General features: G+C 38.5%; 1 protein-coding gene across 2 annotated transcripts in view; it reads left to right on the top strand.

Annotated features, from left to right (window-relative positions):
• Positions 1-9,332, top strand: part of syn3 (synapsin III) — a 129,486-nt gene extending 120,154 nt beyond the window's left edge. For both annotated transcript variants that reach the window (XM_005451810.4, XM_019346992.2), the window contains exons 11-14: positions 1,559-1,690; positions 3,119-3,137; positions 3,236-3,392; positions 3,496-9,332. In XM_005451810.4, the coding sequence (XP_005451867.1) occupies positions 1,559-1,690; positions 3,119-3,137; positions 3,236-3,392; positions 3,496-3,619 (432 nt within the window). In that variant the 3' untranslated portion in view covers positions 3,620-9,332. The remainder of the gene's footprint in view (positions 1-1,558; positions 1,691-3,118; positions 3,138-3,235; positions 3,393-3,495) is intronic.
• The last annotated feature ends 3,063 nt before the right edge of the window (positions 9,333-12,395 follow it).

Here is a 12,395-nt window from a genome sequence, read left to right as displayed (position 1 = left end):
TTGTTGCTCTGTTCTATACTGTCTATGGCTACGCTCAGGATCAAGAAGGCCAGATTAAAAAACAGGTACTGTTCTGAAAAGATTAACTTGTAAAAGAATGATGGGAGAAAAAACGATGGATGAGGAGATAAACATGATCTGAAGTTTACCACATCGTCAGTCAAACATGGTGGAGGTGGTGTTATGGTATGGACAGCTATTTAAAATGTGCCCAAAATTTTGAAAAAAAGCCTAAAGAACAACTCTAGCCTGTGTGAAAACAACAAGTAGCTGCTCTGCATCGTACCCCAATCACCCCCAACCGGTCAGAGCAGCTGGTTGCGCCTCCATGAGCCCGGATCTGTCCGAGGTTTCCTCCCTTTAAGTGTAAGTTTTTCCCTCCCACTGTCACGGGTGCTTGCTTAAAAGAGGTTGTTTGATTTTTGTTTTTTTCTCTGCATTGTTGTAGGCTCTTTACCTTGCAATATAAAGCACCTTAAGGCGACTGTTGTGAATTGAAGTGAGTTAAGTCTTTGCCTGCATCAGTATCTTGTGCCATAATAAGTCGCATTCATTTGAATCTAAGCAAACACCAAGTGTGTGCTAAGAAGCCAGTTTGTCTGAAATTGGACTAAAGAACATATTTGGGATTTAACTGATACCACTAATAAAAACAACTTCAGCCACAGAGAGCTCCAGTACAATCTAATCTCTGCCTGGCATATGCTGTGTACCGGAGCACACACACACACACACACATGCATGCATGCCTGCTGATGTGTTTACAGCCTGCAGCTGGGGTGCGGTGCAGCAGCTTCTTCCACCATGCTGGGCATCTACATCCTAGCCAGCAGCAGCAACACTCCTTTGCTCCTGTTTGTTTTGGTTTTTAGGGAGGAGGACAGCAGGTCTCTGAGCCACATGAGCCCTGTGGTTCTGCAGCACACATGGACCTGCATGTGAGCTCCAGTGCTGGGAAATGTTTTTTTCCTTGTTTTTTTTTCTTTTTTGATTATTTTAATTATTTGTGTGGCAATGGGTTTGGTCTATGCCCTTCAAAGTCATGCCCCAGCAACATAATATTTACAGATGGAGCCACTTTTTTTGCAGATCACTGGAAATTCTAACTTTGGCTGCTTGTGTGTGTTCAGATAAACCTATTTAGTTTATCCAGAGCTTAACTAGAGAAACCTGTGAGCCATCAAAATGAAACTGTTGTAAAGCTTATATTAACCTACACAAAAAGAAATAAACTAAAGCATCTTTTTTTGCTTCTGTTTATGTGATTGATTGTCAGAGCACCAAAGACCTCCTGAGAAGACAGAAACTTGCAGTTTTCTGCACACACTTCTTTATATCCTCCAAACTGTGGTTGCCACAGGGCTGTAAAGCTTGTTTCTGACCCCAACAAACATGTGATCTACACTAAATGACTCATCACTTGTGTCCACACACAGCATTATCACTAATATCACTTGAGGGTCAGAGGAGAGGAATTCTGAATAAGAGGTAACATACCGCCATCTAGTGGCGGAATTTTAACACATTGGCTGAGGTCCGTTTTTTTTTCTCTCTGCAGGTGATGGACAGTTCAATGCCTCTGATTGGTGAGCATGTGGAGGAGGATAAACAGCTGATCACAGAGCTGGTCATCAACAAGATGGCCCAGGTGCTGCTGGGAGTTTCCATGCCTCAGCCTTCTACTGTTAAGGTACAAAAAGCTTTTAAACAAGTCACTACTACTACTGTAACTCACTTTTTTCATTGTACCAGATAGTAATTATGAAAACTGCTACTAATTACAAAACTTTGTTACTACTTCTACCAATAATGCTAATAAAATGTTTCTACTATGAATACTTATTATCATGTCTGTTAATTAATAATTTTGTCACTGACGAACACTATAATGCTACACAGTTTTACCAACTGTAGTGACTACTATTGGAGTAACACTGTAATTACAAGCAGTGCTTGTATGGCTTTACTTTCACCTGTATTAACACTGATAATGCTGCTGTTATTTTTACTGATACTGTCACCACATTTTAAGTAGAGGCATGGTTAAAGTAAAATTACTGCTTAATTCCAGTTCTTTAAATGAGTCCACACAATAATAAGTTATGGATGGAATTTGAAATCATGCCCAGTGTTAGTCCGGGAAGTATCCTGACACTCTTCTGCAAATTCAGTAGGCAAATCTAGTAGAATACCCATCTGCAAGCCGCTTTGCAACCCACCTTCACTGCTTTCATCGCTGTATCGGGTTTAATCGGTGCCGTGTCTGTTGCCATTTTTCCCTGGATCTCACTGCCGTTCCCTGAACATTACCATGGCAATAACAGAAAGCAATAACAGTATTCTTTTCACCATGTTGGTGCAGACCACAATGGAATTTAGACCTTAATGTGGCTAAACAGGAATAACAGATGTATAGCGTCTAGGTAGCTATGTGTTTGTGGACATTTTCAGGTGTGGAGGGGGACTTTAGACATATGTGACACCATCTGGGAAGCTGTCCTTGGAGAGTATTTAAGCAAAGTAATATATTGTGACTCATCACCTGCCAGTCAGTCAGAACAGTAATTCAAATAAGTTTGGTAAATCAAGTTAATCAGTTAATAACTCAAACTTCTGACAAAGTCGGTAATGAGAAGACGGGTTTTACTTGAGAAATCCTTCAGTGCCAGACTTTACACTTCTTTGTGTTCTCTCTATTTCTAGACTAGCATCTGAATGAATGCTATAGCAGCATCTATGCTCATTTCACTTGGGCCCGCCCTTGTTGTTTTTGTTTTTTTCAAGCTGTCATCACAATTAATGACTTCCACAGCTGCCAGTATAGATTGCTTATTGCTGGTTCATCAACAACCATATAGCTTGAAGCCTGATGGGACCATCTGAAAGGAAACAGCAGGAGGAAAGCTCTGTGATCTTTTGGGGTAGGATATGTTGGAGCTGATCATCTGTGGCATCAACCTGAGTTGATGTATTTGCAAAGACATTCGAAATGTCTCATCGTGGAAACTGTTCCCTTTCCATGTTTTCAAAAATGTGTTGTTGTCATGGTATTAGCAGTAAAATTCAAGCATTTTTATGTAAATGATGCTACATCTGTGTCTTTTTGTGTCTTCTTCAGACCACACAGCCCAGACGAGGTAAGTAAATGCTTCATTATGATTAATTTCACTATCTTCTGTGGCGATACAGTACAGAGAAATAATAAGCCTGTGCATCACGTGTTCACATATGGTAGGGGGACACCGTTCCGCTTCCGCCTCTCCATCTCAGTCGGCCCAGGGATCCCCTCAGAGAGCCCGGTCCGCCACTACATCTCCCAGCCAGGCGTTCCAGCCCGGTCCCATCCCTGCCTCTTCTGGACCTGGAGCTCAGAAACAGTCACCGCAGCTGAAGTAAGTCCAAGCTGGGGTTCTGTTAATCTCACACATGACTTTGCTTACCGCTGTATGATTTTCCTCGTCGGGTAGCTAAACCATCTTCGTCTTCGTTGCGCAGCAAATCGCAGTCGCTGACAAACAGCTTCACGGAGACGTTACGAGGAAGCTTGACCGACGACGAGGCCAAAGCCGAGACCATCCGCTCCCTCCGACAGTCCTTCGCCAGCCTCTTCTCTGACTAAAAACATCCCTACAACCGTTCTCTTCCTGTCATCAGGTTTCAGAAAATAATAATAATAATTGCTTAATCTGTTTGTTATGGAGTCGCCTCTCTCCTTTCCATGTTTGTGAAGTTTAACACTGGTGCAACCCTCTGTCCTCAAATCAGTGATCAATCTATCACTAGAAAGGCCAGTGGATTTCAGAGGACTTACACCATGTTGACTGGAGATGGTAGATTTTAAGATGTCACCAAACCCCCATTCACTTTTCTATTACTTTCAGGGAGCTTTGTGTTCTGCTAATCATTCCATATTCACGTTTAATCTACGAAACTCCTGAAACATTTCTACTCACTCCACTGATGTGTTTAAACCTAAAACCTATCCATAGAAATTGAACTTCCTAGAAAACAAAACCAGCCAATGGCCTTTTTAGTGGTAGGTGATCACAGTAGATATTCATATTCTCGCTCGTGCTGCTTGGTATATAATTGTTATTCTGCATTCTCTTTGTCCGACTGGTGAAACTATTTCTGTGTTCATATTTCTACATTTATGTACATCCGTCTATCTTCAGTTAATTTATTCGACACACAGCTTCCAAATTGTTTGCAGATGTCCATGGCAATATTCTGATCTGAACCAGTTCCACCTGAGTCATGAGAAGCGTACTGAATCCTCTCGGTTCACCAGCGGTCTCTTAAGCATCTTAGCCAGCAGCAGCATTTCTCAGACATCCGTGTGCTGTAGACACATATTGGCTTATGTAGTGACTCCTCTGCCTTGGCCTAACTTTACCAAAGTGCTTTTTAATAACAAAAAAAGAACAGTTTTTTTAAAAGAAACAACCCCCTTAACTTGTTTGAGATCACAATCACACAGCTAAGAAAAACCTTTGAGCTTGTGATTTTTTTAACGAGGTGCAAATGCTGTACTGGCTTACAGCCATCGTCTTCCATCACAGCTCTGCTCTTCCCCTGCAAATTGTTCCTTTTCTTAATCTTTTGTGCTTTGTTAATAGCACTATGGGGTATTTGTGTGGGGATTGATCTAGCAACTAGTACTGGTGAGTCTTTAGAAGCAAACAGCAAGGGTCTGATATTTTAATCATCTGTCTCTTGTTCTCTGTCAGCTAGGATTGCAGCTCATTTATTGTAGTTGTTTTTAGGAGTTTTGCTCTGTAGCAGATATAACCTACGCACACATATACCTGCAGGAATGGCAGCCATCCTCTTCTAACATCCGTCACTGTTTTGGATCTGCATGTAAATGAATGTGATATGTGTAGTCACCCTGTTTTATTCCACAGTTTATTTGATGGGAGCTGACGCTTACTTTGAATTCTCTGAAAAGAACAAGTGCATTTTTGGGTAACTTATTGTGAAGTTAGACACAAAGTACTTTTGGTTTATCGTAGATGGACTCTGTAGATTTTCAGCATATTTCGCAAGATGGAATGTGCATACGCAATGAAGCCTTCAAAGAAAAACTCTTAATTGATAACTGATGGCAAAGATCTCTTATGACTATTCATTAGTTTGATCTGAAGGGTATGCAAAAAATCTTTGATAGTGTACCAAAGTCTTAAATTTTCCAAAATATTCTTTTCCTTTTTTTTCAAAAAATAATGAGTGAGCTACAGATTTTAGCTTCTTGTAGCGGCAAGCTCGGAGACACAAACTGACTACATGATTTTGCTTTCCATGCAAAGAACAATCAAAGTATGATAATCTATATAAATTGGTACTTTTATTGGAAAATTATTAAAATAGTAATAGTAAATAATAGTTTTATCTGAAACAACTAGTCTTGTGACCTAGAATGAGCTTATAATAGTTTCTGCCACCTTCCATTTAATTCAGAATCTGGATCTTTCGTAGTTTAAATGATAATCCTAACCAAATCCCAACCAAAGCCAGTGTTAAATGATGAAAGTTCCAGAAAAGGAGAAAAAAGTTAACTAGCCATTTTTGCAATAATTACATTCATTGCAGAAAGAAAATTGCCACCACAGATTGCATATTTATCCTGCAAAACATGGAAACATTACAGAGTGGCAGTCGCTAAAGAGAGCATGGCTTAGCAGATGTAAATAAAGTGAATTCATGCTTCGTTTAGTTTCCTTAGCTTCAGCTACTACTCATAAATGTAACTAACAGGTGTCTTTCTTCCTTTGGAGCAATGTTACTGTGGTGGCAATTTTTTTATGCATTTTTCAAATGGTTGGTTCTTGAGTTCAACTAGAAAGCTAACTAGCTAGCTAGAATGCAGCTAGTCAGCTAACGGATTTTAGCAGCAGTTGCTTATTAGCTTACTACGCCAAAGGGGACTCCATGGGTTTGTTAAAAATAAATTAGTAAATTAAACTTAAATATGCATTTCTTATACAACATATGATGGAAAAGGTTTGAGGCTAAACCTACTAGGATACACGAAACAACAGAATAGTGCTAATTAAAAATAAATTGCATAAAAGTGCTAATTACTCCTAATTAGCTTCAGGAAGACCATTTCAAATTTTATTCTAGCTGAATTTTATTTAAATCATGACCAAGAGAGTATGCTTTGTTGTTTCTATCTTCCAGAGGGGATGATCCACTTTAATAAAGGCATTTGTGAGTTTTCAACGCTAGTTTGGTCAACTTGGTTGGGGTTTCAAAGGTCTAAAATTCCACAAATGTATTTCTTTATTTATAAAGAGCAGGCTCGATCTGCTCATGTTAACCATCCTTGACAATTTAAATATTACTTTATTTTTTTAAATGCTCATTAGCCTTTAAAGTAACAACATCATGGTTTTCCACTGTAGGCAGTAAGCTAATTCTCCTGTCAGTTGTCATGCTATGGCAGATAAACACTAATGTAATAATTACTTTGCTTGTATTTTTCCTTTTGGAATAATGAAAACATTGACATTGTTTACTGTGATTCTTTTGTTTCAAGTTATCGCTGGCTGTATTAATTCTGACTTTTTGTCACATTCTCATTTGCAGTGTCTTGTGTTAAACACTTTTGCAAGCATCTCGTAGCTTTTGGTACTGTGTCAAAGTGGACCAAATCTGCATTTGATTGTAAGGCCCCTTAAAGGTTTACATTAAATTGTTCCATCTTACCTGTAAAGATTATTGCCACTTCGTATATAATACTGCAGTGTGATAAGCCATAACCAAACCGTGAGGATTTTCTGTCCCTTATGTGCCACGCAATAATGGCTGTGACATTGCTGATAAATTGATATGTTAACTTTAAACACTGTGTCTATAGATTATCTTGTACTGGAGAGAAACAGCAGTCACTCTCTCTGGATATCGAGGTTATCTCAAGATATAATTATTTGCTCATTCTGTTAGGATGAAAGATGAAAGAACTATGATGTCACTTTTCTCACATTTTGGGTTAAAAATACAGTTTAGGATCTCATACGTTCCATAAATCTGTTTTATCAGGTCAAATTATAAACAATGACCGGACATCAACTAATTTTAGTTTCGTCACTACTGTAGGTTTGCTTCCCTTTTGTCTGAGGGTGAGATGTGCTCTCAGCTGTTTTAGCTGGACGCGTACCTGATAGTTTCTGAGCTGATTTAATTGGAACTGAGCTGCAATGTTGATTGGTAACTACCTCAAGTTCAGCAGTGCTCTGCTGAAACTGACAATAGAGTGGTAGTACTGGACAAGAGTTTGTGCACTGAGCATGGCTTCATGTTATAACTGATGTGCTCATAAAACAATAAACCTGCTGTGGTAAAACAACATCTAAGTGCAGAAAGAATGAGAGGAATATAATTTTGTTAAAGTCAAATATTAAATCAGACATTTTAAAATTCTTTTTTTTTCAAAGATTTTCCCCCAAGTTTATCCAGTTTTTCAAAATTTTATTTCATTCATAAATTGTCTTTCCTCTTTCATAACATGTCAGTTAAAGAAAACATTTTGTAACGTGTTACTAGAATGCAATATAAATTGAAATGATTTGGGCTCTTGAAGGCATCTGTGTCGAAATCTTATTTGAATATTGTATGTATATTATTTCAAGTGATGTGCTTACTATACTGTACATGTTACAGATTTCATATTTATGACAGATATTTTGATGTCACTTTTTGGAATTTTACTTCCTTTATTATGAAACATAGACTGTATATCAAAGATGGACATGGCCACCGCGATAGCATGTGTTGGTTTGTAGATAACAATCCTAGAGCTTTCACTTTCACATTTTGGTCTTTTGAGTGTATTTGGAGCTGATTAGTTAACACTTAGACTAGCTAGTTAGACTTTCACCAAAGTGCATCCATTATTCACTGTGATATTAATTTGGATGCCAGTTTTTGCTAAAAACAGGCTTAAACCAAATGTACCAATGTGTAAACATAAAAAGGCTGTCCCCCTAAAACTCCTAGAGCTGGAAAAGAAATGATGAAATTACAATTAGGAGGCTAGCTTACTGCCATTAACAACTTAACCATGGGCTAAAGCACTGCACTAAATAGACTTAAAGCTAGCATTTAAGACCATAAATACAACAATAAAGTGAGAATTTTCCCATTTCTTTTACAGTCGAATTTCTTTTTGAATCCAGAGGAGTTGCCCCCTGCTGTCATTTAGAAAAAATGCAGGTTTAAGGCTCCTCACCAGCTTCACTTTTCATGTCCATCTTTAACATACAGTTTGTGGGTTTAAAAGGGCACTTTCACAGGTATTTACGCCCCAGGTTTACTTCTGCTCACTCTGTAGATATAAGCATTTCTAGGAATCTCAAAAGGTTGATTCTGTTCTGGATGTAGCGCTTGCAGTGGGAGAAACAGGTTTCCCCAACCCTATAAACAGGACATTTGCACAATAACTGTCACTTGAAATGTGCTGTTTATAACATTGGGGAAACCTGCAGTCAGCTGAGACTGAAGACATCACTCGGACGAGTGACGAAACATTTCTCCCACTGAAAACGCTACGTCCAGAACAGAATCAACCTGTTTTGGATTTACTTACCTGGACGATTGAGCATGCATCAAGACATTTCTAAGAATAGTTCACATATCATTTGTCATCGTAAAGAGAGAGGTGTTTGAGTTAAGCAGGTTGATAGCTATCTTAGCCAATCACAGTGCCAGATTCACCTGTTTCTCCCAAAACAGGTTGCTGATGTCACCAGTCCTATATCTGGGAACTTTTACAGTGTGTATGGAACGTATGCTCATTTCATAAAGCTTTTTTTTTCATTTCCCCAACATTGTTTTAGTTTAATCTATAGTTTGGAGCAAAGGCAATACTCTGCTACCGGGGTTGGCTCATTGTTATTTGCTCTGGGTGTGTTGAAGTGATGCATAGTGTAAGACTGATTTAATATGCAGCCACAGAGACTTGCCATGAAATACAGCAATTACTGAAAGCAAACTCAACTCTACTTTAATGTGGCATACATATGTACAAGAGAGAAATAATGCCATTGCACGGGTTCATTTGCCAATTTTTGGGTTCACTGTGTCCCTTCCTCTCTGCTGAATGGTGGGTGATATTGTAAGTGTATTAATGTTGTGTATATTGGTGTAAATGTGGCATGAAAACCAACCCCTCTTGTGTGCCTCAGGTGTATAAATTTAGGCGTTATGTGATCTCGATGTCTGGCTGCTTATTTGTGAGAAGTGTGATGTAATTTATTAGTATTAACATTATTTCTGTTCTTTTGTCTGAACGAAAGATTTCTGTTAATAAAGTAAAACCTTTTATTATACCTGTTGCAGTGCATTCCAGTCTTTATCAGTCATCTGCTGAGCTCCACTGGATCAGATTTGAAGGGTTTTTTCTCCATTTATGGTCACTGAAAGAGAACGCTTGGCTGTTACTGTACTTTTAAAAGCCTTGTTTGAAAAACACAACTTTCAGAATATGTAGCGATAATCCCAAAATCCTTTCATCTTGGATTATTACCCTTTTTTATTTCTCTTGGCATGATACTCAGGGTGTTAAAAGCTGACTGGCAACACGAGGCCATGGAGAAAGAAACCTGCCGGCATCCAGTGCTTCCTTTCATCTGCTGCCCACTTCACGTCAGGTCCAGAAATTAATTGTGTTAAGAGATGATATGAAACACACTCAGCTGTGAATATGTCACTGAGCACACACGAACGTGTTACGAATTCTCAAACAACGCGATCATCATTCAGGTATTACTACTTTACGACCGAATGTGGCTGCCAGACTCGAAATATTTTATGCCCAGCTTTAAGGAGTAAAGCACTCGAGAAGAAGTGAACTGAGACGATCATATTTTTGTGGCCAACCTTAAATTCAAACTACAGTATTTCTTTCCCCCTTTTGTTAATCACTTTGAAGCACTAGGATAAAGTGTAAACAGATGTATGTGTGTAAAATGTCTGAACTGAGAACAAATTTTGAACACTTCTTGTTCCAACATACCCACATGTAGTTGGTAGTGTTACTTAAAGTATGCAAGTCCAAATAAAAGCTGCGATGTTTAGGTTAACAAATACAATGAAAGTTCATAAGGATATTTTCTTTTTCTTGCATCCAATCATGATTAAGTGATGAGCCCTGTTACCCGTCCACTAAAAGGTATGAACAAAGATTTATGACACCTTTACCGACACCACTGATTAAATGATGCACATGTTTGCACATCAAGCAGACACTGATCAGCACTAGCTTTCAGTTAGAGTCGTGTTTCTATTGCACTTCATTTCCACCGTATGCTGAAAGCATTATGTGGCTCTTGCACAGCTAAATACCCCTCTGTGTACATCGCCTAGTCACTACTTTTTTTTCTGTTGTAGGTTATAAAAACAAAAAAGAGAACCTTTGAGCTTTTAACCTAAAGGGAATACTATGTGTTCATCAATCACCGTGAGTGACCCCATTCACATTACACACTCATCGTTTTATCTACTTTTTTTTAATAGTTATAATACTCATTGGTACAGAATTTATGAAATTTCCAACATGACACAACATCATGGACAACAAACAGACTGACTTTACCTCCAGCTGCAATATTTGTTTGCTTAAAAAGATAATCAGATATCGAATTATTTAAGATGACTTACACAGTATAGTAACATTGGTGGGGTGTGTGTATACCAGCTTGACTGTATCATAACTTTAAGAAAGGACCCCACTACCTATACTGTACACATCATCCAGATTTATGTTACTTCACTGCAATATAAACAATATCACCTCTGTCAGTGCGCCCCAGGGCAGCTGTGGCTACAATGTAGCTGCCATCACCAGTGTGTGAATGGGTGTGTGACTGAATGTAGTGTAAAGCGCTTTGGGGTCCTTAGGGACTAAGTAAAGCGCTATAAAAATACAGGCCATTTACCATTTACCAATATGTCAGTAAGAACACCACAATCTGGCAACCCAATAGAGAAGATAGTTATAACAAATACAAAGTGAATGATTTACTGTTTATATGACAGAAGCCGAAACACTAATGTGGAGGTTTCAAAAAGGAGGGTCCACAAACTATGGAGCTAATATCTGTCTTCAATATACAGTCTGTGCCACCATCAGTGGAAGCGGAAACAACAAACATTTCTATAACTTTAGCAAGTAAAACACATGTCTGTATTTTATCTAATGATGTAATTCTTTGTTTGGTTGATCTCTTGGCTTCCCTACATTCAAGGTACAACATGTAAAATCTCGCCACTAGATGGCAGTAGATGGCAGATTGCGGCCAACTGAGTGCAGTTTTCTTACCTCTCCCAATTTCAGTGAATAATCCTAGCTATGCTGGCTGCTATAGAACAAACAACTCATGTAGTGAGTGTAGGTTGTCTGTCTGTTTACCTCAGCTGTCAATATGCCGGTGGGCCACGTCTATTTACTCTGGATGAGGCTGTAAAACTTTGTGAAAGGGGTCCAATACAAGTCGACAAGTCAGTGAAGCTCACTTGTGGTTGATAGCAGTGACACTGAGGTGAGCTGCTGACTATATTCTGAACTTTCCTGATGGTTAGCTACTGTTAGTCTCTGTTAGCTGCTGTTAGTCTCTGTTAGCTGCACTTAGCTGGCTTCAGTGAAACTTCCTTTAAAGAGGATGTGACACTGTTGGACTCCAAGCAAATAAATCCTCATGTGAGAAAGTGTTTATCAGAGGGAAAGCGTGATAAAGGACACTCTATGATACTGTAGCCTAAGCTTAGCTGGCATAATGTTAGCTTATAACCAGATGTGGTTGTTTTATGAAATGGTCATATATCATTTGAAAAACTCATCTGTGATCTTTAAATTAAAGGAACTAATAAAGCGTACTATTTATGACAGTCTCTAGCCAGATACGATAACGCGATTATTGTAGCTGAGATGACGATGTTCATCTCAGCTACAGTATTCAAGATGGCAGCATGTTAGCTTCTACAAACCAGAGCCTGCTCGTGTATTTTTAATGGATTAATTCTAAGTTTCTCCAAATACATCAGTGTGTTGGAAGACGTAATTACACACTACTAATGTATTTTTATGGGTACAACATTTTCCTATTAAATTACCCAAAAATTACTTACTGTACCTTTAAAACAAACTAATGATTACAACTGTGTGACAACAAGTGTTGACATCTAATACCTTTCCTTTTCCAGGTGACATGTAACACTCATGTAACATGTCCCAGTTAATATAAAGCATTTTAAACTGGATTAACAAACTCTTTCACCTGTTTGTTTTCTTGTGATTTGAAGCTCCTCGAGTTATTTAGTATGAAATCAAAGAGATGGCAAGCTTGTGTTCTGCAGATCAACCCGGCTACATTTGACATCAACTGATTTAAGGA

Source organism: Oreochromis niloticus, linkage group LG17 (assembly GCF_001858045.2).
Source record: "Oreochromis niloticus isolate F11D_XX linkage group LG17, O_niloticus_UMD_NMBU, whole genome shotgun sequence".
Lineage (NCBI taxonomy): Eukaryota > Metazoa > Chordata > Actinopteri > Cichliformes > Cichlidae > Oreochromis > Oreochromis niloticus.
The sequence above is the reverse complement of the archived record's forward strand: the minus strand, read 5'-3'. Positions and strand labels throughout refer to the sequence as shown.